Source organism: Melanerpes formicivorus, unplaced genomic scaffold (assembly GCF_026170545.1).
Source record: "Melanerpes formicivorus ecotype bairdi unplaced genomic scaffold, bMelFor1.0.p_v2 SCAF_34, whole genome shotgun sequence".
In the NCBI taxonomy this organism is placed as follows: domain Eukaryota; kingdom Metazoa; phylum Chordata; class Aves; order Piciformes; family Picidae; genus Melanerpes; species Melanerpes formicivorus.
The window spans coordinates 2,783,543-2,807,412 of NW_027142386.1; the positions used below are offsets into that span (position 1 = coordinate 2,783,543).

Sequence of the window (23,870 nt, forward strand, 5' to 3'; positions counted from 1 at the left end):
ATTCTCTGTATTGGTCTCTGCCTTTAATGATTGAACACATCCATTTTAGCATGCTTTGGTGAGTGTCACTGCTCTGTGCAGAGGAGGAGCAGGAGAAGCCTTTTCTTGGTCTTTTATTTAGTTTAAATTGTAGGCCAGAGCTGGTGACTCTGTGATTTTAAGGAAGCCATAATGATCTTTTCCAGAAAAAATACACATTTGGGCCCAAGGACTAATCAGAGTCCTGGCAGAGGTCTGTCTGCAGTGCCTGTTGTCTGGGCAGGGCGCTGGGCACCAGGGACTGTGGATTTGTGCTAGGGACCACAGGCAAGGCCCCACAGGGCCTGTTTGGATGGATTCACCTCCTGAGCTGCCCCTGGCATCATCCCAGCCTGGTTCTGGGCATCCATTTCCAGTGTCATGTCACATCAGGCTCTCCAGGAGGCTGGGATGTTTTTCTTGACTTCCATGTCTTGATTTTGCAAGAGAGAAGAAAAAGGTCCACGCCAGCCAGCACGCTCAGGCTGGCAGGTGCTCCTGGGCTTGGAGCCACTAAGGGGTTGGGAGCTTTTAACTCTGGAAGGTCCCACCATGGTGGAAAGTGGCCAGAATGTCCTGCTGAGGAGATAAGGAGCAGAGGATGTTGATTCCACGTGCTTGTATCACTGGCACTTCTCTGACCCTCTGCTCCTGGATGGATCCCTCTGTGTCACTGGGTGCCTAGGGCAGAGAGACTGAGCTGCCCTTTCCCTGATGGCTTCTCCTCATTGCTCTGCTTTAACTGTGCTGCCCTTTGCAGTGGGACTTGCTACCTTTGTAGAGTCCACCCCTGGAGAGGGGTTTTGCCATGGCCACACCGCCTCAAGGCCCATCACGATCCCCAAACTGCAGCCTCAGGCTTGCCTGGGATATGAGGGCTGACTCCTTCCTCCCCGGTGCTGTGCTTGGGAGGTGAGCAAGGTGTGTGTGCTTGCAGGGAGCAGGCAGAGGTGGAGGTGCAGGACCCCAAAGCACGAGCCAAAGCCAACTGGCTGAGAGCCTTCAACAAAGTCTGCATGCAGCTGCAGGAGGTGAGCACCCCCGTGGCTACCCGCTGCCCAGTCCCAGAGCTGGCCACACGCTAAGTTGGGATCGTGTCCTCTTCCTGCCACTGGGCATTTTCTAGACACATCTGCTCCCTGTTCCCAAGGACATCCCCACACCCTGAGGGCAGTGGGGACCTGGAGGCCTCTAACAGTAGTGGCCCTACAACTCCATTCACACCAAGTGGGACCCTCACGAGGGGCAGGGAGCGCTGAGGACCTTCCCTTGGTGTGTGCTGGATGCGGTGTGCTTGTGCCAGCCTCTCCACCCTCTCCTTTGTATTGAGTTGACGATTTTTTGTTCTGTTTTTAGACTCCATCCTCCATCTTTTCATTTTGTTTTGGCTCTGGATTCACCCCCCTGGGGCTTTGGTCCCCCTCCCCACCGCTTCTCTTTTCAGTTGTCCACCACCATGGCCCTTGCACCCGCGCCTTCCCCTCCTGCAGGGAAGGGGTGTAGCCTGCCTGCAGGTAAGCATGTCCAACCCAACGACCCGGCAACCTGTGTGCCCCCATTGTGTGTGGGGTGTGTGTTGTGCAGGGATTTCCCCACGGGGGAGCTACCATTGGCTCTTCCTTCCCTTCTCCCCCAAAACAATGCCCCCTGCACAGGAGGTGGCATTGTGGGACCGTCCCTGCACACACCCCATGCCTGGTGTGTTCTGGCTTTTCCCTGCAATCCTCTCCAGCTGGCTGTGAGTCTGTGTGGATCTGCTGAGCCTTTGCAAAGATGCTTTTCCAGTCCCCCACTTTCACATGTTGCAGCCATCTCCACTGCTTTGCCAACCCAAGCCCCTCTGCTGAAGTGTGCCCACTGCTTGCCTAGCTCAGCCTCTTGAAGGTGTTTCATTCCCAGTGGGAGCCCTTTGCTGAGACATGCCCCCTCCTTTTAGAACCTGCTCTTCTCTGCCCACGCTCTAAACCCTTTCCATGCCTCCTCAGGGCTGCAGGCATTGGCTGGGCACTCAGATGCCAGCAGAACTGAGCCCTGGGGAGGCAGATGAGATGGGGGCTCAGGACTGCACCTGTGACAGTTGCCCCATGTCTTGCAGGCCCGTGGAGAAGGCGATGGAGAAGCTAAATCCCTGTGGTTCAAAGGCGGGTGAGTACGTGGGGGAGCTGGTACCTTCTGGCTTTTGGGGCTCGCAGGCTGCTCTTCCCTCCTCTTTAGGATGTGATTACTGAATTCATGGGGGGCTGGCTGGGGGAAGCATTGCCCAGCTATGGTCATGCAAGGGGCCAGGTTTTTGGGCTGAATGCTGGTCACTCTGTGCTTTTGGAGGAGCCAGCAGAGATGCCCCTGCTCCATGTCCACTTGTTGAGGGGGAGAACAAGGAGGTGAGTAGGTTGGGATGGGACCGAGTTGGGGTGGTAGTTTCCACTTCTGCCCTGCCATCTAGGACTTGGGTGGTGCCATGGGGACCCCTGAACCTCTCACCTGGGTAGTCTGTGAGTCTTATCCCCATCTCACCCTCACAGGCTGCCCTACTGCTGACTCAGGGAGAACCTGGCAGGTTTCCTTGAGAAGCCACCAGATCATACAGGGGTTTTCTTGCAGCCAGGGCTGGAGGCTGCAAGGCAGCATTTCTGCCTGAGCTGTGCTGCTTTGGTTTCTCTTGAAGCAGAAGGGCTCAGTGCTTACCTTCAATGTCCCAGAGGGAAGCTCCAGCTCTCCAACTCCGTGCTGCAGAGCCAAACGGGCTAGGATTTTTTTCTCCTGTGTTTTGCTGTGACACCACTGAAGCAAAACATCTGCACCTGGAAAATATCAACTTGCTGGCAGAATCCCCTTCCCCCCAGTTTTTAGTCCAGGGATCCCTGCTCCAGCTGGGGATGAGGTGGGATGGGGGCGGGGGTTGCATGGGGCCGCCTGGGACTTAACCGCCAAGTCCTGAGTGAAGACCGGGCAGAAGCAGAGAGCCTCTGGCTGCCTCAGCCTAGCCGTGCCTGCTGACTCTCGTCTCTTTTGCAGGCCTGGAGGCGGGCTGATCATTATAGACAGCATGCCGGACATTCGCAAGCGAAAGCCCATTCCCCTAGTTAGCGATTTGGTGAGGCTCCTCCTAGCGTCACTCAGCTCCTGGCCTCGCTTCCGCTGTGCCCCGCTGGACTGTGCCAACGCTTGCCGGGCGGCCGTGCCCTGCTCCCCAGCTGCCTCTAACGTGGCTTGTGTTTTGTGTTTTCTGTTTTCTCTTCTCTGGCCTGGCTTGGCTGTCCAGGGGGGCGGCAGTAAGGTTTCTGCGCTGCATTAACAGCATGCCCGACATTAAGCCTGGACGCAAATCTCTCCCTCTAGTCAGCGATCTGGTGAGCGTGGTCTGAAAGGTTAAAGAAAGAGCACCCTTGGGTGCTGCTGGCCAGCACTGCCCATCCTGCTCCAGACCCACTGGTAGGGCGTGGGGGAGTCCCAGGCTGTTTGGGGGTCTCCTGGCCCTGGCTCTCACAGGAGGGAGCTGTGAGGACAGCACAGCTGGGCTCTGCCTACCCTAGGGTGCTTCTCCAGGGCCCTGTCTGTACACCAAGCATCAGATCAAGGCTTCCCTGGGCTGTGTCTCATTTCTCATCTTTTTACCAGTCTGTGTCCCTGGTCCTTTCCTGTCCCACCTGCCACAGGATCCCTACAGCTTGTACCATGCTGGTGCTAGGCAGCTGAACCCCTGTGCCAGAGGAAGGGTGGTGCTGGCTTTTCTGAGATGCACAGACCTCGCTATGCTCTTGTTGCCACCACTGTCACACTGCACCACTACAGCCAAGGCCTTATGCTGGGGTCCCACCCAGCCTCTGGGTGGAGATGCACAGGGCCAGTCTGCTGTCACCCCCTGGTGACAACAAACAGCAATTTTGGAACCCAGACACCCTTTGCACCAGAATTAATCCCCCTTCACCTCCTTCTCCCTCTCTTTGTGCCCTCCCCAGGGTACCTCCATCCTGTCCTCAACTTGCCTGCTCTCTCCCATCCTGCTGCCCCTATCTTGCTCCCCCCACTGCTGTCCTCACCCCAGTACCCTCCACCCCCCAGCCCGCTTGGGCAGCCACTGATGCTTCTGCATTGTGTTGTGTTGGTGTTGGGGTTTTGGGGTGTTGGGTTGTGGATGGTGATGGGATGGGCAGAGTGGAGGAGTTGGGCAGGGCTGCTGTTTTTCCCTGCTGGGATTTGGCAGGCTGGAGTCAGCCTGTGGCACGGGGTGGGAAACCCCCTAGAGATTGGCCCAGCACTGGGTGAGGGGTTGGTGTTACCCCGATTCCCACTCGTTCCAGAGGGAAGGGGCTAGGACTTGCTCTGCTGGAGCTGACCTGCACTAACAGCCTTTTGTTTCCCCCTCGCCGGCCCTGGCTGCCCACAGGCCATGGTAAGTGCCCCTCACCCTTGTCTCCCTGGGTTCTCAAGACATGTTGAGAAGCTGGGCCCTGTTGTGGCTGAACTGGGAATGCCATGGGCTGCTAAATTCCTTCCAGTCTGTTGTAGTTTGGATTGCACCACACAGCAGTTTGGAAATGTACCCCAGGGAGTAAATTTGCCACACTTAGTCAGAATTTGGAAGTAAAATGAAATGGTATTTACCAAAGTAGACTAAATGTGAAAGTACAATAGGCAATAAACATATACCACATTTATTGACCTGTATTTACAGTTTAACAACAACACAACACCCCCTTGTACAAATTATCCATCTCTCTCTCTTTTCCCCCCTGCACAGACCCACACACCCCTGGACATAAAAGTCCAGAGGGCTGTGTATAGCTAAGCTATCTCTATCCCACGCTCTACCTTACCAAACCCAAACAGAATATCAGACATCCAAGCAAGCAAGGTCAAAGGCAGAGACAGAGAAGCAAGAAGCCAGGCAAGGGAGAGCCCAGAGAGGGAGAAAACAAACTTGTGCTGCAAAATACAAGAAATTCTGCAGACCAATTGGATGAGATCAACTTACCTTTCATTATTCTGCCCAGCCCCTAGACTGGAATCCTCTGGAAAACCTTCAGTTAAGCATAGCCCTAAAACCATAACACAGTCCCACGGTGAAGCAGGGTGGCACTGCAGCACTAGCATCCTAGGGAGCTGGGCTGTCCCCCCATGCAACCAGCACCCACTCTTCCCTGAGGTGGGAGTCTATAGTGGTGTTTTGCAGCCACTGGGACCCCAAAGGAGTGCAGGAGGAACACTCCATGCCCTGCTGGATCTCAGAACTATGTTTCTTTCCCACAGTCCCTGGTTCAGTCCAGGAAAGCAGGAATCACATCTGCACTGGCCTCAAGCACCTTGAACAATGAGGAGCTGGTAAGTTCTGGGGCTGGCTGGGGTGTGGGCAGTCATAGTGGGAGGGATAAACGACATCCAGCTGGGCCAGCAATGAAGATGTGGGGTCTGTGCCACGCCAGCATCCTCCTCTGGTGATGCCAAAGCAGCCAAGATGCTTATGGCTGCATCTGTGGGTGAGGTATCTGCACGCTCTCAGATGCTGTCCAGGGAAGCCTGAGCTTTCCCCCTGCTGTCTTCTGTCCTTGCACAGAAAAACCATGTTTACAAGAAGACCCTGCAAGCCTTAGTGTACCCCATCTCCTGCACGACACCCCACAACTTCGAGGTGTGGACGGCCACCACCCCGACCTATTGCTACGAGTGCGAGGGGCTGCTGTGGGGCATCGCCCGGCAGGGCATGCGTTGTGCTGAGTGTGGTGTCAAGTGTCACGAGAAGTGCCAGGACCTGCTCAACGCAGACTGCCTGCAAAGTAAGGAACTGTTGCCTGTGACTTCATCCCTTCTCATTTGGGAGGGGGAGGAGGGAGAGGCCCCAGGGAGAGAAACACTTTTGCCTTGTGCACGGGGGAAGTGGTGAGCAGGGCAGCTCTGTCCTGGGCGGGATGTACAGCTTTCCAGGTTAAAATTTGTTCATCCATGGTGGGCATGGGAAGCTCTTGCCTCTCTGTTGGATGACAGTTGCCCCCCCCTGCCTCTGTCTCACCTGTCTCTGTCTTCTCCCAGGGGCAGCAGAGAAGAGCTCCAAGCACGGAGCGGAGGACCGGACACAGAATATCATCATGGTGCTCAAGGACCGCATGAAGATCCGGGAGCGCAACAAACCAGAGATATTTGAGCTGATCCAGGAGGTGTTTGGGGTCACCAAGACCACACACACGCAGCAGATGAAGGCAGTGAAGCAGAGTGTCCTGGATGGCACCTCTAAATGGTCAGCCAAGATCAGCATCACGGGTAGGTACTGGTTGTGCGTGGCACCATGCACTGTGGGAGGGACCCTGTGGCTGCCCTCATGCACAAGGATGCTGTGTGCTCCAGCCCCCTCCTGCCCCTCATTCTGCAAAGCACTTTCACCCCCTGGGGCTCTGTCAGAGTACAAGGTGCCTGCTGTGGGTATCTTGGTGTGACTGTGGCACTGACTTCTCTCTTTGCCTGTTTTTTTCTCTTTGCTGTGTGTGCCACCCATGTGCCCCATGTGGATGGGCACGCATGCTGTACTGTGCCATGCTGTGTTGCAGTTGTTTGTGCCCAGGGCCTGCAAGCAAAGGATAAGACGGGTTCCAGTGACCCATATGTCACTGTCCAGGTTGGAAAGACAAAAAAAAGGACTAAAACTATCTACGGCAATCTCAACCCGGTCTGGGAGGAGAATTTCCATTTGTAAGTTCACCCCTTCCCTCTCTGCCCCTCTTCAGGGCCACTCTGCTCATGCTGGGCTATACAAGCTGTTGGCATATCGCTGCAGGGTGGTGGAGGCCTCGTCCTGCCCCATCTGAGGGTGGACAGGGGGCTGCTGGGAGTGCTGGTTTTGTGCGATGGAGGATTTGGCTTCCATCTATGGGAGCTGATCCAAGCTGTGGCAGAGCCCTGCCAAGCCCACCAGGTGCCCCCACATCTACTCTCTTCCCCAGTTCCTGCCTGTTGCTAGGGTGATTCCACTTGTTTAGGGAAACAGAGGCTGGGGAGAGCCTGGAAAGCTTTCCCTGCTCACCTGGGGCTTGCCTCTTCTCACCTCCCCAGTGAGTGCCATAATTCCTCTGACCGCATCAAAGTCCGCGTCTGGGATGAAGACGACGACATCAAGTCCCGCGTCAAGCAGCGCTTCAAGAGGGAGTCTGATGACTTCCTGGGGCAGACAATCATTGAGGTCCGGACCCTGAGCGGGGAGATGGACGTCTGGTACAACCTCGGTAACCGCCTGCCCTGCCATGGCCCCGAGTTCCCAGGAGTTTGTGCTGCCAGCCCTGGCCTGAGGGCTCTTCAGCACCTCAGTGCTGTGAGAAACACTCAACAGTGAAAGCCATGGGGATTGAGTGTTCTCCCAGGGTCATTCTCAAAGCCCTGTACTCAGGAGGTCTGGAGCCCTGGCCCTTTGTAGAGTGGAAACTGAGGCATGGAGAGGCCACATCTCTGTAGCCTGTGGGGATCTGGCCAAATTCTTCTCTGCAATGCCTTGGTAGCGTTGTACTCTCACCTGGCCACACTTGCTGCTGGGCATCCCCTTGGCCCCAGCCCCAAAGAGCTCCTCAGATGCTGGAGCTGGCTGCCCATCTTTGGGGCCAGGAATGAGCAGAGTAGCTCTGGGTGGGGAAAGCCTCACATCTTATCCCCTTCCCTGTATCCCTGCAGACAAGAGGACAGACAAGTCAGCTGTGTCAGGAGCCATCCGGCTACACATCAGTGTGGAGATCAAAGGCGAGGAGAAGGTGGCTCCCTACCACGTGCAGTACACCTGCCTGCATGAGGTGAGCAGCTCGAGTAGGCCCGGGGGGCATGGCCCCTGCCCCAGCAATGCTGCTGTGCCACAGCACTGGCCGTGGGGACCTGATGGGACTCCTCTGTGCTTCCAGAACCTTTTCCATTTTGTGACGGATTTGCAAAACAATGGGGTGGTGAAGATCCCTGATGCCAAGGGGGACGATGCCTGGAAGGTTTACTTTGATGAGACAGCCCAGGAGATTGTGGATGAGTTTGCAATGCGCTACGGGGTGGAGTCCATCTACCAGGCCATGACGTGAGTTCCTTGCCCTCCACCCCGCTCAAAGAGGTTGCACTGGGCACAGCTCGGATGCAGTGGGGGCAGTGAGAAGACACAGCAAGGGGACAGTGGGGACACCTTGGGGCAGTGGGGCAGAGAGGAGATGCTGGAAACAGCAAGGGGACAGTAGGAATAGAGAGGGGCAGAGCGAGGGGACAGTGGGCATAGCTGGGGACAGTGGGGACAGACATAGGACAGTGAGGAGAGCAAGGGGACAGTGGGGAGAGTGAGGGGACATGGCGAGGAGGCACTGGTGGATGAGTTTACGATATGCCATGGGGTGGAATCCATCTACCAGGCCATGACTTGAGTTCCTTGCCCTCCACTCTGCTCAAAGAGTCTCCAGCTGTCCTGGGCTGGGGAGGTCACAGTCAACATATTCCTCTTCTGCTGCTGTTTGCACCCACCTGCCTGCCACAGAGGCAGGCATGCTCCCCTGGCACACCCCACCCCTCTGCACCCCTCCCTCCCCTTCTCTGCCTGCACTCCAAACCCTCTGCCCCTTCCTGCGGGCAGTGCCTGCTGTGGCCCCGCGCTCACCGTTCCTCTCTCTCTGCAGGCACTTTGCCTGCCTCTCCTCCAAGTACATGTGTCCAGGGGTGCCAGCTGTGATGAGCACCCTGCTGGCCAACATCAATGCCTATTATGCCCACACCACGGCTTCCACCAATGTCTCAGCCTCCGACCGCTTTGCCGCTTCCAATTTCGGGGTAAGTCCGATGGTGCGTAAACCTTCCTTCCTTCTTCTCTCTTCTCTTGGGAGGGGGTGGGGGGCTTGGGATGCTAACAGGGCAGTGCAAAACACCCGGCTCCAACCTGCAGCCAGGCAGCAGAGGTGGCTAGCCTCTGCTTGCCCAGAGATTATCCCTACTCCATTTTTCAGGGAGGAAAAGAGCCGCCACCTTCCTGGGAGAGGGTCTAAATGTACCCCCCAAATTCCTGGGGTAAAACTGTGACTGGAGTCCGAGTGGGTTGGGGTGCTGGGTGGCAGGAGGGGAAAGCTTTGGTGGCAAAATCACAAGCAGGTGGCAAGGAGCTATCCTTGCAGCTCACCGGGAGTTTTGCACAGCCCAGTGCACTTCGGGCACACCCTGGCACCACTGCAAACTTGCTTGGTTGTTCCAGCACCCATGGGTGCCTGCTGGGTCTCTTGCGTGTTGCAAGTGTGGTGAGTTTGTGCTGAGGCCAGGTGTGCCCTTGGGGACATGGGCAAAGAGGGGTTGAGCTCTCCCCTTGTGTCATCCCAGAGGCAGCAAGTGGCTGCCCTGGGTGCACACAGGTCAAGCCAGGATCTGGGTCAGATGAAGTGTTGGGTAGCCAGGGATGTAGCCAGAGCCACACACAGCTTGGAGCAGCAGCTGCTTTGGCTCACCTCCCAGTGCCTGTTGCAGGGGTAGCAGAGGAGCGAGAGGTGCCTGCAGGGCACGCAGGAGGAAGCTGCACAGAAGAACAAAGCACTTCTTTGTCTGATGTGGAGGGTGTTAAAAACCTGTTTCTTTCTCTTTTTTTAGAGAGCCTAAGGCTGGGTCCTAGAGTGCCCTGCCTGTCGCTTTAACGCCGGGTACCGGTGGTGTCCAGTTTTAAAGCTCTGCAGCGCTGCCGGGAATGCGCGGTCTCGGCTCGGCCTGCCGAGGGCGCCCAAGGTTTGAGGTTGCCAGCGCAGGCTGCAGGCTCGGCCAAGCCACGGCCAGGCGGGCGCGGAACTCGCTGCCCTGTCCTTTCCCCCATGTCCTGCTGCCCAAGGACTTGGGGAGCTGCTCTGGGCTCTCCAGAGCCCTGTGGGCAGCCCTGACCCGGTGCAGTCAGTGCTGTGGGGGGAGCTTAGGGCTGTCGTGGAAGGCTAGACATCAGCGGGGTTGTGCAAAGCACCCTTGGCAGCAGTGCAAAGTGAAATGCCTCCTGGTAGCATTTTGGGCCAGAGTGGCTCACATATCACAGCACCACAGAATATTAGGGGTTGGAAGGGACCTCTGAAGATCATTGAGTCCAATCCCCCTGCCAGAACAGGATCACCTGGAGCAGATCACACAGGAACACATCCAGGCAGGTCTTGAATCTCTCCAGAGGAGACTCCGCAACATCTCTGGGCAGCCCGCTCCAGGGCTCCAGTACCCTCACAGTGAAAAAGTCTTTCCTGATGTTCAGGTGGAACCTCCTCTGCTCCAGCTTGCACCTGTTGCCCCTTGTCCTGTCACTGGACAATTGAGGCTGCTTTGCCCTCATCTCTGACACCAAATCTGTAGTCCAGCATGGGATTCGCCCTGTGCTCTCTGGACAGGAGCTTGGCTAAGCTAAGTTAAAGCCACTCAGCTTCAGTGGAGACTGTCTACCTGGAGCAGCTCCCTGTCCACATCCCATGATGCAGCCTGATTGGGTGAGTGAGGAGCCCATGAAGGTGTCCAGCTCTTGGGGTCGTCTTGGCCTTTTCTTGAGGCCACCCAGCCCTGAAGATGGGTGACCTCTGCAAGAGCCCAGTTGCTCTTTTGGCTGCCTTTTTCCCCTCAGCAATTTGAAAGCTTTAATCCAGGGCCATGTGGCTGAGGAGCACAACCCTGAACACTCCCAGCTCCTGCCCAAACCCCGTGTTTGAAGATGTCCAAGTGGGCAGGGCAGGCAGAACAGCCCATTGCCCCTCTGGCACCAACCCCCAGTGAGAGCAAAGGGGACGCACAGTGTTGATTCTCAGTCCTGTACCGTGCTCAGCATGACCACAAGTGCCCCAGGAGCCATCAACGGCTGCCCGCGAGCCCTGGCCTTCAGTAAGGACCTGCAGTTTGCCACAGTCATCCCATGCCCACCTGCAGGGCTCTGATGAAGAAAGGAGGGAAGGAAGGAAAGCAGAAAGGAGAGGGATGAGCCAGGGGGGGCCTTGGGTTGGGCTGGAAGCAGAGAGAGCCAGGGGCAGCAGGGAGGGGGGGTGGTCTCTGCAGCTCTTCCCCCGTTTACCTGGCCCTGGGGTGTCTCTCCACAGAAGGAGAGGTTCGTCAAACTCCTCGACCAGCTGCACAACTCGCTGCGCATTGACCTCTCCATGTACCGGGTAAGGTGGCTGCTGTGCCTCAGCCTCCTCCCCCTCTGAAACAACAAGTGGCTGTTTTCTGCCTCTGGGAGAGTTTTGTGTGCAACTCTGCTCTTTTTTTGCCCCTTTGGCAGAACAACTTCCCTGCCAGCAGTCCTGAACGGCTGCAGGATCTCAAGTCCACGGTTGATTTGCTGACCAGCATCACCTTCTTTCGGATGAAGGTATTGCTGGGGCCTCACATATCCCTCTAGTGGGGAGCCTGACCCTTGCTGGCACCAGTTGTCAGGTTGAGGTTTTGCTGGCTCCTGGGTGGCTGCAGGGCTGTGGCTGTGCCTCTAGCACTGCTCCCCCCTGCCCATCCAGGTCCAGGAACTGCAGAGCCCCCCACGAGCCAGCCAGGTGGTGAAGGACTGCGTGAAGGCCTGCCTCAACTCCACCTACGAGTACATCTTCAACAACTGCCACGAGCTGTACAGTCGAGAGTACCAGACAGACCCGGTGCGTGAGGCAGGGGAGATGGGACGCACTGGGGCGTCAGGTGGTGCACTGGGACCTTGTTGCCACCCACTAACCTTCACCATCCCCTGCCCTCCTGCTCTGTCTTCAGAGCACTCAGCCCCATGCAGAATGAGCCCCAAGCCTTGGGCAGTGTTTGTGCCCCACTTTTGTAGGGTTGAGACTGGGACCAGACAAGAAGGGACTGCATGGGGGCCTCCAGAACCTTCCTGCTTCCTTGTTAGCCCTATCACAAAATTGAGCCCTGTGAGTGCGCTAACCAGAGCCTCTGCTGTTTCCCCATCACTCCAGACTAAGAAAGCTGAGGTGCCCCCAGAGGAGCAAGGCCCCAGCATCAAAAACCTGGACTTCTGGTCTAAGCTCATCACCCTCATAGTCTCCATTATTGAGGAGGACAAGAACTCCTACACACCCTGCCTGAACCAGTGAGTAGGTGCTGGGAGAGGGGACCCTGCTTTGCACCCAGGGGGATACCCACACAGTGGCTGTAGTGGCTTTAGTGAGTTGTAACCTCCAGATGGGGAAACTGAGGCAGGGGAGAGGTGTGTGGGATCTGTTTCCAAGTGGAGGACTGGTCCACCCTCCACTTTCCCCTTGCCCTAGGTTTCCCCAGGAACTAAACGTGGGGAAGATCAGTGCCGAAGTGATGTGGAACCTCTTTGCTCAGGATATGAAGTATGCAATGGAGGGTGAGTGCCCCTGTGCCACCCCAAGCCAGTCTGGGGAACCAGGCAGGAGCCACACTCTTCTCTCACCTTGCCTATTCCCTGGCCAAATCCATTTCACTCACTCACTCACCAACACAAAGCCTGGCATGAATCTCACCCAAGAAGCTTTTCAATCTTCACCCCATTTCCTTGGCATCCTGGGAGCTACCCTTGGAGCAGCTTCCCCGCAGGGCTGGGGCTGGAGGCAAAGCCTGGGCCCACTCCCCTTTGTGCAGAGCACGACAAGCACCGCCTGTGCAAGAGCGCAGACTACATGAACCTGCACTTCAAGGTGAAGTGGCTCTACAACGAGTATGTCACCGAGCTGCCTGCCTTCAAGAGCCGCGTGCCCGAGTACCCCGCGTGAGTGCAGCCCTCGGGGTGGGGGGAAGTGCTTGTGCCCCAGGGGCTGGCTGGCCTCACTGGGGATGGGCCTCTCTTCCAGCTGGTTCGAGCCCTTCGTTATCCAGTGGCTGGATGAGAATGAAGAGGTGTCCCGGGATTTCCTGCACGGAGCGCTGGAGCGGGACAAGAAGGATGGGGTAAGCACAGGACTGCTGGCACAGGAACTGCCGCTGGGGAGTGGGCAAGGGGCTTGTCCTTTGATGCCCAGGGTGTGCCCATCAGGGCTAAAATAGGTTGGACTTGGTGATCTCTGAGGTCTTTTCCAACCTGGTTGATACTATGATTCTAAACCCAGCCTCGTGCTGACACTGCTTCTCGCTCCTGCAGTTCCAGCAGACGTCGGAGCATGCACTCTTCTCTTGCTCGGTGGTGGATGTCTTCTCCCAGCTCAACCAGAGCTTCGAGATCATCAAGAAACTCGAGTGCCCTGATCCCCAGATTGTTGGGCATTACATGAGAAGGTTTGCCAAGGTGAGCAGCTAGCAGGGTGGGGGCTGCTGGGCCAACAGCACCCTTGGGACTCTTGACTCAGCACTGGCCCAGGGCTCCTGCACTCTCTGTCACCTCCTGTCCAGCTGTAGGCAGTGACATGGGACACAGATTGCACCACCTCTAACATGTTCAAGCAAACATGCCACAGACCTTGTGGCTCTCCCAGCTTTGATAGCAGAGGAGATTAGCTCAATAATGAGATAATTGGTTAATTAATCTAGGTCAGTTAAATGCCACTGGCTCATTGCAGTGTGGGAGTTTTGTGCAGCATTGATGGCTGATGCTCTCAGAGCTGTGAGGGTGATGGAGCTGCTTACTGAGACTAGGTGTGCTGGATCTGACTTCCAGTGGCTGTGCTTGTGTGGCTCCTAGCACATCTGTGGGGCCAGAGGGTCTAGGAGCCCCAGATCTTACCCAGGCATTGGCTTGTTTTGCTGCTGTGGGACTCATGGTCTTCTCTCTCTGCTTTACTGCTGTCTGGGTGTCTTTGCTGCTGCCACCATTTGGCTGCAGACCATCAGCAATGTGCTGCTCCAGTATGCTGAGATCATCTCCAAGGATTTCGCCTCGTACTGCTCCAAAGAGAAGGAGAAAGTGGTGATGTATCTTCCTTCTGCTTGCCACCTGCCTGGTGCTGCCAGGCAGAATTGTTCCCACCTGGTGACCCCAGCCATTCACCTTAGCTCCAAGGCTGGTCCCCGTGATGAAGGTTCTGCCCTCATCTCTCTCCAGTGGCAGTTTCTGAGATGCTGCCAGGCAGGGCTCTCTGCCATGACTGCTCTCATGTGAAGGAGTACAGGGTGGGAGGGCCCTGGGGCAGCAGAGAGCTGTTCCAGCTACTTCTGTTAGTGCTGACTCCACTCTCCATCCTTTCCCTTCAGCCCTGCATCCTGATGAACAACATCCAGCAGCTCCGTGTGCAGCTCGAGAAGATGTTTGAAGCCATGGGTGGGAAGGAGGTGTGTATTAGGTGTCCAGGAGGGAGCCATGTGCAGGAGCTGGATCAGTGTCTTCTTCCCAGAGGAAGTTCCTTCCCTGGCTCCACAGCACTGGGTGCAGACCCTGGTTCCTCACCCCTGTATGGGATCACACTATGCCACCCCATAGCATCCTGCTCTTCTACCATGTCAGATGATGGATGGGCTTCATCCTGCCCAGGGGTCCATTTGGGATGCAGAAATTCCCCCAGGGCTGGACCAGGGACCCTGATGGCTTCTCCAATTTTCCCCTCCTCCAGCTGGACACAGAAGCCAGTGATATCCTCAAGGAACTGCAGGTGAAACTCAACAATGTCCTGGATGAGCTGAGCCGAATTTTTGCCACCAGGTACACCTGGCTGAGAGGATGTGGGTTTGGGGGTCAAGGAACTGCAGCTGGGGCCTGGCTGGGGGCTCTGCTCAGCCAAGCAGGTCCTGGGCATGGCTGTGGGAGATGCTGAGCTGCTTGAGCATTGTGGTCCCCAGTTTCCAGCCACACATCGAGGAGTGCGTGAAGCAGATGGGAGACATCCTGGGCCAGGTGAAGGGCACTGGCAATGTCCCTGCCAGCACCTGCAGCAGCGTTGCACAGGATGCTGACAACGTCCTGCAGCCCATCATGGACCTCCTGGACAGCAAGTGAGTGTTGGGCCAACAGGACACACACATTTCTCAGTGACCCTGACCCACCCTGGGAGCGTAGGGGACCTGCGGGGTCAGGCTAGCTGGGCAAGGGCTGGCATCAGTGGTGCTGTGCTGGGACTTTCAGCTCCATCCTCTCTCTGCAGCCTGACACTCTTTGCCAAGATCTGTGAGAAGACAGTGCTGAAGCGGGTGCTGAAGGAGCTCTGGAAGCTGGTGATGAACACGATGGAGAAGACCATTGTCCTGCCCCCGCTCACCGACCAGACGGTGAGTGACAGCGAGGGGAACCCTCCTGCTGGGACAGGGGTGGCTGGCTGGGGCCAGTGTGGGGCATTGCTGGCAAGGTGTCCTCACTGCATGCTTGGAGGAGTGGCCTCCCCAAACCTGCTTCTGGCACATCACCAGGGAGGGGATGGAGAAGGGAAAAGTCATTCCTGCCCCAGGTGCTCAGTACAGCTCAGCACTCTCTGGGCTGGCTTTGCCAAGAGACATTCCTGCCACCTCCTGGCACTGCAAAGGGGCACTGGGCCTTTCCTCTCCATCCTTTCTTCTGAGCTGGGGGAATGTCCTATGCCATTCTCACCAGCACCCGCTGTGGCCAGGGTCTCTGTGCCAGGAGGTCAATCAAGAGGCTCTTAGAGTGCAGGGAGCCACTTCATGTCAGCCTGGCTGCAGGGCTGGGATTTCCTGGGGAGGAGGGACTGGCATTATGGGGATGGGGGTGATGCAGGGAACAAGGGGCATCCCCCTCCAGCAGGGCTGGACTCTTCCTTGCTCATGGGCCCAGCAGGCTCTAGTGGAGCAAAGCAAAGTCCCTGCTTAGAAAGAGGTTGCCTACAGGCCTTGAGGCTCTGTATGGCATCCTTGTGCCTCTGTCCTCCCCAAATGTAGCCATGCACCCCAAACCTTCCTGAGACAGCAATTCTCTTGCAGTCAGACAGGAAAGAGGAGCACTGAGGGCTCTGAGGCAGCCACACCTCTGTCCTTGTCACTCTAGGTGGCTTTTGTCACTCTCACAAAGCTGAGTTTAGGCTCTTGGAGTCCCTGGAGCCACTGGTCTCTGCGTCAGCTGTCTGGAACTGTGGGGCTCCTCGTGCTGTGGCTGTAAGGGACAGTGCATTGGTGACCTGTCACCCCTTACTGGTGCCACCTCACTGGCACCTCGTCTCCACCCAGAGCCTGGCTCAGGCCAGCCTTGCTCCCAGCAAATCTAGCAGGAACACTGGTGCCCCTGTGTCCCAGTCTCCATCCCAGTCTCTCTCTGTCCCTTCCCAGCCATGTGTTGCTATGTCATATTCTGGAGGCAAAGAGCCCTGTGCAGGGGGCAGAGGAGGTGGCATGTACGTGTGGGTCTGGTGACCGATGGCCCTGAGCAGGGGCAGTCCTTGGAGGGGACTGTGCTGCCTAGGGTGGGTCTGGACTCCAGCCTAGGGGTAGCTGAGTGGTTTGGTGACATGGGGCTGAGTGTCAGAGCCAAACCTCACATGGGGTCTGCCAGCTCTCTGCAGCTGAGCAGCCCTGGGGCAGAGACAGGACTGGGCAGGTTGGAATGGGGGCACTTTGGGGCTGTGGAGACCTGTGGTGGCTGTGGCAGGGCATAATGCTGAGTGCTGTGGCGTGTCAGATGGGGGCATCCCCGTCTCTTCCACCCCTCCTGGCTGGCAGGGGTGGGGGGGTGGCTGGGTACCCAGCTGTGGGGCAGCTGGGGCTGGGGAGGCTGGAGGAGGAGGTGGGCACTCATGTGATGGTTGTTCTCTCCACTTGCTCCGCTCGCCTCTCAATGGCAGATGATTGTAAGTACGGCAGCTCCTTGTCTGTCTGTCTGTCTGTCTGCTGTGTGTCGGTCCTGGCCTCGACGGTTTCTGTCTTGTGTGGCTGCCTGTGCCCTGCCCACTCCCTCTTTTGGCTCCCAACTTGGTCCACCTCTGTGGTTCCCCATTCTCATGCTGCCTGCTGGCTCCTGGCGGGCATCTGCTCACAGCCCCACCCGGGTTGGGAGGCAGAAAGCACCTGGGCAGATTTGTGGTGCCTGGATGTGGGGAGGTGCAAGGGCTGGTGATGGGGTGAGAGGGGACGGCGATGGGGCAGTGTCACATGACCAGAGACAGCCAGACCCAGGCCGATGCCATCTCGCTCCGTGCCGAGGCTGCGAGAGGCCGCTGGAGACACCAGCAGGGGGGCGGCACGTGCCGGGCAGCCAGGGCTGCCCTTCCTCACCCCTTCAGCCTCAGCTGCCCCTCGAGGCCTTGGCTGTGGCTGTGGTGGGGACTGAGGGAGCAATCTGCTGGTACATGAGCGTCCCTGGCCCAGTTGCTCAGCAGTGGGCGGGCTGCTGGCACGAGTTGTGAGACTTTTTCTGTGGCCTGGGCATGGCCCTGGGGGCTCAGGTTCTGGGGTTCTTGGCATTGCTGCTGGATCTTTGCCTGGCTTTGACAGAACAATCTCCTTTTGTCTTCTGCTCAGTTTGTGGCCATGGGCTTATGCTCTAGGGGGCAAGGAAAGGGCCATGGCTGCCTCCAGTCCTGCTCCCCCTAACTCTGACTGGCAGAGACCTTCACAGCAGAAGCAGTGGTGCAAGTGCAGGTGGTTGGGTGCTGGATGCCTATCCCTGAGGGGAGGATGGTCCCTCCTGTGTCACCCAGCACTTGTTTTCAACAGCAGAATTTGGAGAGCCCCTGGGGGCAGCTGGGGGCTGAGTGTCCCCTCAGACCTCACTCCATGTCATCAATATGGGGTGCAGGGTCCTCTTGTGCACCCATCACCCTGTGCCTCAGTTTCCCTCCAGGGCAAGAAACCCTTCTGGTTGCTGCACTTGGCCCTCACTGTGCTGCTAGCCCCTCCTGCAGGCTTCTCTGCCAGCCTGCTACCCACTCCTGCTTTGGATGTGCCCCAGCCCCACCCTGACAGGTGGTTAGGAACCCCCCTTGTTTTACTCTGTTTTTCTTGCTACTGCTGGGCCTGAGTCAGTGTGGGGTTGTCACTGAGCCCAGCACTGCTGTGAGCATCTGCTGGGGCTGAGGGGGAATGTGGAGGCACCAGAGGCTGCCCACGCAGTGCCAGCCAGCCCCTGCCTTCCTGTAGACCAGCTGGAACCTGTCCCTCATGGGCTCAGCATCTGTGTATTCCAGCTGGGATCAGCTACCTGGAAGCCCAGCATCCCAGTGTGGGGACCAGTTCCCTGTCAGTGCCACTGCATTCCAGTGCTGGCACAGCATCCAACAGACACCGGTCCCTCACTGAACCAGCACCCCTCTGGGGAGCAGTCCCTCAGAAGCCCAGCAGATCAACAGGGACCAGTCCACCACTGGCTCTGGCTGCCCTTCAGGAGCTCAGAGATGTCTTTGCCACCAGCTTGTGGCCACCCAGTGTGCCCAGCAATGCCCTGCCCCTTTTGTGTCCCATCCCCCCTTCCACTGCTCACCCTCTGACGTTGCTTCTACAGGGCACGCTCTTGAGAAAACATGGCAAGGGGACAGAGAAGGTAAATAGCCGTGGGCTCCATGTGTGTCATTGCCCCGTGGCCACTCTCCTGGCCCCACACCCACCTGCTGTGGAGGTCCAGGCTTGTCTGTGCTTCCTCTGTCATGCTGTCTGGATGTGTTGCCTGTGTGCCATGTTGTCATGTGGAGGTGTGCCATGGCGTCCGGCCGTGCTGCCTGCCTGCAGGACAGGCTCAGTCTCCTGTTTCTGTGTTGCCTGGGGCAGAGAGCAGGTCTATCGTGTTCAGCCCCTCTGGGTGGGTCTGTGGGGCTTTGTGCCTCCCCAGCAGGCAAGGGGGACGCTGCCTCATGGCACTCTGCAGGTGTCTGGCTCGCACAACATGTGGAGAGGGTGCCTGAGCACCAGAGATGCCAGGTGCAAACCTACCCCAGTGCTGGGCACTCGGGAAGAAGTGAACCTGAGGATGCTGAGGGATGTGCAGGCTACTCTGGGGGTCGTGGGACTGCTGAACCTCTGATCCTGCTTCTTCTTGATGCTTAGGGGCCCTCAGCTGAGCCCCAGAACTTGCTAAAAGGGTTTTGTCCAAGCAGGCAGCTCTGCCCCTGGGTATGCTCACTGCTGGGCCGGGGGCCTAGCACAGCTCTTCAGGCTGCCTGCTCCCAAAACCTAGCTCACAGGAAGAGCCAAGCTGGCATCTGGGCAATGCCTGTGTCTCCCCAGGTCCTCCCCCTTCTCACAAGGTGTGCTGGGTCCTACCCCAGTTTGTGAGCATGCTGAGCAAGCTGCTTTCCTCTGCCTCCTTCTACATTCCCAGCCCCAGACAAGGTGGGGAGCAAGCCTGCCCCAGCTCAGGAAGAGACTTGGAACACTCTGCATATGTTCACTGGCAAGTGCCCAGGTCTGAGCCTTTGCAGGTGCACTGGTGCTGAACCAGTGTCACCAGCAGAGAACTGGGTGCAGCCAAAGCCCACATAGCTGGGGGATGTGGGGGGCCTGGACCCACAGCTGGCTGCTGCTGGGACCACCATTAATTGTCCCTTGCTGTTCTCTTCCAGAGCAGGGTGAAGCTACCCAGTCACACTGAAGTAAGGATATGGCTCTTCTGCTCCCCACTTGGCTCTGGTCCCTCCTCTTGTCTCCTGGTCCCTTGTCCTGTGTGCTGTGGGGTGGGGGCATCCTGCCTGACTCCAGTGTCCCGCCGTGCTCTCTTTGGGTGACACCAGTGTCCCCAGCTCCCAGCTTGTCCTTTAATGGGACAGAACTTGGGATGGGGGAAGATTGGATGATACAAAGGGATAATGTGGGGTAACAAAATGAGGGCACAGGGGAGCAGATCCCTGCAGAAGGAAGTGTTTAGTGGGACAGGTGTCTCAGTTTCTCATTATTTGGGAAGGACTGGAGCTAATGGTGCCAGGAAGGGGAAGGAGGTAGGAACTGCCCACCAGAGCCCAGTTTACCCAGTTGCATGCTGCATGCTCTAGGGCTGGAGAAGAGGAGCTCAGCGGTGGTAAGTGGGTGCCAGGCCAGGGAGATGAGCAGGATCTGCCTGTGCCATGGGGCTGCATCCTCAGGAGCTGTTCTGGTGGGCACCATGGAATGTCATCATGGCCCCTGGCCATGGGGGTGGCAAAGCAACAGGGCAGGTGAAGGCAGCCAGAGCCTCTCATCTGTGGTGGTGTCTGAGGTGCAATGGGGCCACGAGTCCCTGTGGCTGAGGCTGGAAGTGGGCAAAGGTCTGGGTGGCAGGGGAGTGTTTGGTTTGGCTGCCAGTGTCATGGGTTACAGGGCAACCACACCACATCCAGTTGTGCCTGCTGTCCCCCTGCGCTCTCTCTCTGCTCCCCTGTCCTGGTATGACCCAATGCAGTGGCAGTGATGTGCCATGCTGGGCTCTGTTGGATGTGGAAGTGGCTGCTTGGGCACTACATGGAGCAGGATCGCACCTTGGAGCCAAGCTGCCTGTGCTGAGCAGGGTGTGAGTTTCCTGATGCCAGGGTGATGTTCTGCCCTGGGGTCCCCAAGCCCCCAGCCACACACCTATGCTGAGAATTCTGGGGCTGGGATGGGAGCTGCCAGCCCTGCACCTACATAACCCTACTCGGCACGGCTGGTGGCCCTTGCGGCTCTCTGAGGAGCACCCCTCCAGCCCCCTGCAACCTGGGCAGCCAGGGGAGATCCTGGAGCTGCAGCAAGCTCCTGGCACCACGTGCCCAGCCTGGCCATGGCATCCCCCATCCCAGCTGCTCACCAGGAGCACTCCTCTCTCTTTGTTCTCTGCAGGGCACACAGATGATTTTCAACGCAGCCAAGGAGCTGGGGCAGCTCTCAAAGCTGAAGGTGAGGGCTATGCAGCTGGGCTAAGGCTGGGGGGGGGCAGCTGGTCTGAACCCCAGTCTGTGCTAGCTTTGTGAGTTGGCAGGGGCACTGTTGCAAGGACACCACCAGGTTCCTGTTTGCTGGCATGGCTGGGGCGAGGGGAGCGGTGCCCTGGTGCCATGCTGAGCAGGATTTGCACCCTGTAGGACCACATGGTGCGAGAGGAAGCCAAGAGCCTGACCCCAAAGCAGTGCGCAGTGGTGGAGCTGGCGCTGGACACCATCAAGGTAAGGGCACTCTGAGGCACAGACCTGGTGGTGCACTGAGGAGGCTCCAGCAGAGAAGGTGAGAGCCCTGTGGCTGTCTGCCTCCTGCAGCAATACTTCCATGCTGGCGGTGTGGGGCTGAAGAAGACGTTCCTGGAGAAGAGCCCTGACCTGCAGTCGTTGCGCTATGCCCTGTCCCTCTACACTCAGGCCACTGACCTCCTCATCAAGACCTTTGTGCAGACCCAGGCTTCACAGGGTAGGATACTCTGCCCTCACTGCCCCCCCTCGAGCTGTCCCATGGGCAGGATCACACCCTGCCTCTGCCTCAGTGGGGTTAGGGGTCCCAGCCAAACTCATAAAGGGGTGGGAGGGATGAGTGGGGATGGAAGGGCTTTTTGCTTCCATGGTTTACAGCTGAAGAGGGTCCTTGGGTGCCTGCAGGCAGCCTGGCACCCCCAAATCCCCCACTAACAAGAAGAATATGTTTCCTCTGCTGGGCTGGGACAGAAATGAGGCCTGTGGTTGGGAGAGAAGGTCACCCCCTGGCCACACCCTCTGGCCCTCTGGCCACACCCCCTGGCCACCCTCTGGCCACCCTCTGGCCACACCCTTTGGACACCCTCTGGTCACCCTCTGGCCACCCTCTGGCCACGCTGGATGGCTCCTGTCACCCAGCACACTCTGGTCCAGTGCTGCTTTGGAGCTGCCAGTCTTGGCTGAGTGGTGCCAGCCTGGCCAGGGCTCAGACCCCTTGCAGGATTGGCTGGATCTGGATGCTGTGCTGGGCATCTGATGTTTGTCCTGGGCATGCTGGGTGCCCCACATACTCCATGATTTTGGATCCACCTTTTCTTTTGTCTCTTGGCCACCCAAGCAGGGGACAGAGATAGTCTGTGGCAGCCATGGGCATAGTACCCCAGCCAAGCTTGTTTGTGTCCTTGCGGAGTGGGACGTGCATTTGCTGTCTGTGCGTCTCCTACAAGGGGCATCTGTCCTGTCTGTGCCAGCTATGTGGAAGGTGTGGGGTTGAGTCTGGTGGGTGCCAGCATTCCTGGGTGCAATCTGGCCCCAGAACCCCCTGGGCTAGGAGCTGGGTGGCACCCAGCATTCCTGTGTCGCTGCAGTGTTGTCTGGATACTCGGCTGTCCATCTGTCTGCAAGATCTGATCTCTCTCTCTCTCTCTCTCTTTTCTCCTCCTCTTTCACTTTTCCTGTCCCTCATGCACTTTGTCTCCTTCCTCCTCTCTGTCTCCTCTGTGCCATGTCTCTGTCTCTTTCTCCTTCCCACTAGTTCATGGTGGGAAAGGCATTAGGTTTACCCTTAGTGAAGAGATTTATCCTGAGAAGGGTACGTGTGCCGCTCACCCGCCCTGCGCCTGCCTGCTGCTGCCAGCCTGGGCTAGGAACAGTTCTAGCACTGCGGGCTGGGGTGGCCAGGAGCCCCCTCCTAGCACCTCTGTCCTTGGGGACCCCTAGCTTGGGCTGATCTGGAGCCCACAGATGTACTCTCAGAGCCACTTTGGAGGAACTGTGCTCAGCCATATTGAACACCCTTTGGAGACCAGGGAGGAGGGCTGTGCCCCATGGGGTTTGGGTGCCCATCTCCATCTGCAAGCTCTGGGCACCCTGCATTGTCCCCTGTGTTCCTGCCTGGGGTGGGCACCTGCCACAAGCTCCCTGCAAACTGGGCAGCTGTTCCCTTGGGCCATGTGACTCCAGGGGAGGCCGTGACTGTGGCCCCCTCCCGTCCACCTTGCTGCCGGGAGGACCATCGCCAGCCTTGCCCTGGCGAGCTCTGTCCGCCTGCATCAGGAATGAGTCCAGCTCCATGGGCCCCGCTTGGCCTCCATTGCACCTTGCCAGAGGGGCTGGGACTGCACCCCATGCTTGGCCTCCTGTACCTAGACACCCCCCTTGCCCACCATCACCTCCATTTTGGCTCAGCATGCTGCACTGCCTGTGTGGTGGGCGCCTGAGGGGATGGGGCACCAAGGGTGGGGCAGAGGATGGAGGTGGATGGAGGAGAGTTTGCCATCCTCTGCCTTCCCCCCAGCCTGACACCCTTGTACTGGGTGAGAGATGCAGTGACACATGGGGCTATGGCCTCTTTGCACTTATATCCACCCTGGGAGCTTTCTGCTGAGCTCAGTTCGATTGTGTTGGCCCTGTCTGACCCATGGAGCCTGTCCCTCTGCCTTGTACTCCCTCCTTCACCCATGGGTGCATGCAGCTCTTGGGAGAGAGAGGGTGGGCTGGGCTGTTGGTTGCAGGTCACCTGAGTTCCCCAAGCTTGGGAACCCCAGGGCTTGATGTAGTCCCTGAACTGAAGGGTTGACAAGAGGGGACAGTCAGCCCTGAGCCCCTAGCAGGGCTATGGTCACCATGTGGTACAAGGGCCAGACTGAGTCTCTCCTGCCCAGTGCTGGGCCCACGCTCATAGCTGTGCATGGAGCACTAGCAGTGCTGCCCCCACCCTGCCTCCTGTGCCCACAGTAGTGATACCTGGGCCACTGCCCTCTGCCCTACTCAGGGACCTCAGCCCCTGCCTGGTTAAGTGGGACACACTGGGCCCTGCTGATGGGGGGTGGGATGACAAGGAGCCATCTGGTGCAGCAGATACCCTTCCGTGCCACACAGCCCAGCCTAGTCCCAGCCCCAGCCATCCTTGACAGTTGCTGCAATATGCTACTGTCCCCAGAATTCTTTGGCAGAGGCCAAATCCTGCTGCTCACCTCCTCCTGCCCTGTGGTGGGTGACCTGCCTCCTCCAGTGGGGTTGGTGGTGGGTGGGGGACATCAGGATCACAGAGGGAACAAGCACTCATGTCTCTGCCCTTTGCCATGCAGGCTCTGGTGTGGATGACCCTGTTGGGGAGGTGTCTATCCACGTTGAGCTCCTCACCCACCCTGGCACTGGTGAACACAAAGTCACTGTCAAAGGTGGGTTCTGCTGGGTGGGATGCCAGGGTCTGGCAGGTGGCAGTGCCCTGTAAGCCTCACATGT

The 23,870-nt window shown here is 57.9% G+C and overlaps 1 protein-coding gene across 2 annotated transcripts in view; it reads left to right on the forward strand.

The window, feature by feature from the left end:
- LOC137450180 (protein unc-13 homolog A) overlaps positions 1–23,870 on the forward strand; it is a 37,714-nt gene that overhangs the window by 11,476 nt on the left and 2,368 nt on the right. The window contains exons 11-42 of one of the 2 annotated variants that reach the window (XM_068156444.1): positions 956–1,049; positions 2,114–2,163; positions 3,034–3,112; positions 4,406–4,411; positions 5,269–5,340; positions 5,573–5,792; positions 6,046–6,273; positions 6,558–6,699; positions 7,060–7,229; positions 7,669–7,784; positions 7,890–8,053; positions 8,637–8,787; positions 11,049–11,117; positions 11,231–11,320; positions 11,463–11,597; positions 11,907–12,040; positions 12,219–12,304; positions 12,559–12,685; positions 12,768–12,864; positions 13,055–13,198; positions 13,733–13,816; positions 14,101–14,178; positions 14,457–14,545; positions 14,683–14,835; positions 14,985–15,108; positions 18,284–18,322; positions 19,338–19,367; positions 20,563–20,619; positions 20,805–20,885; positions 20,976–21,123; positions 22,159–22,215; positions 23,714–23,806. In XM_068156444.1, coding sequence (XP_068012545.1) covers positions 956–1,049; positions 2,114–2,163; positions 3,034–3,112; positions 4,406–4,411; positions 5,269–5,340; positions 5,573–5,792; positions 6,046–6,273; positions 6,558–6,699; positions 7,060–7,229; positions 7,669–7,784; positions 7,890–8,053; positions 8,637–8,787; positions 11,049–11,117; positions 11,231–11,320; positions 11,463–11,597; positions 11,907–12,040; positions 12,219–12,304; positions 12,559–12,685; positions 12,768–12,864; positions 13,055–13,198; positions 13,733–13,816; positions 14,101–14,178; positions 14,457–14,545; positions 14,683–14,835; positions 14,985–15,108; positions 18,284–18,322; positions 19,338–19,367; positions 20,563–20,619; positions 20,805–20,885; positions 20,976–21,123; positions 22,159–22,215; positions 23,714–23,806 — 3,407 coding nt within the window. Of the gene's footprint in view, positions 1–955; positions 1,050–2,113; positions 2,164–3,033; positions 3,113–4,290; positions 4,412–5,268; positions 5,341–5,572; positions 5,793–6,045; positions 6,274–6,557; positions 6,700–7,059; positions 7,230–7,668; positions 7,785–7,889; positions 8,054–8,636; positions 8,788–11,048; positions 11,118–11,230; positions 11,321–11,462; positions 11,598–11,906; positions 12,041–12,218; positions 12,305–12,558; positions 12,686–12,767; positions 12,865–13,054; positions 13,199–13,732; positions 13,817–14,100; positions 14,179–14,456; positions 14,546–14,682; positions 14,836–14,984; positions 15,109–18,283; positions 18,323–19,337; positions 19,368–20,562; positions 20,620–20,804; positions 20,886–20,975; positions 21,124–22,158; positions 22,216–23,713; positions 23,807–23,870 lie in introns of those variants that run through there. The other variant, XM_068156443.1, reaches the window with a different exon arrangement.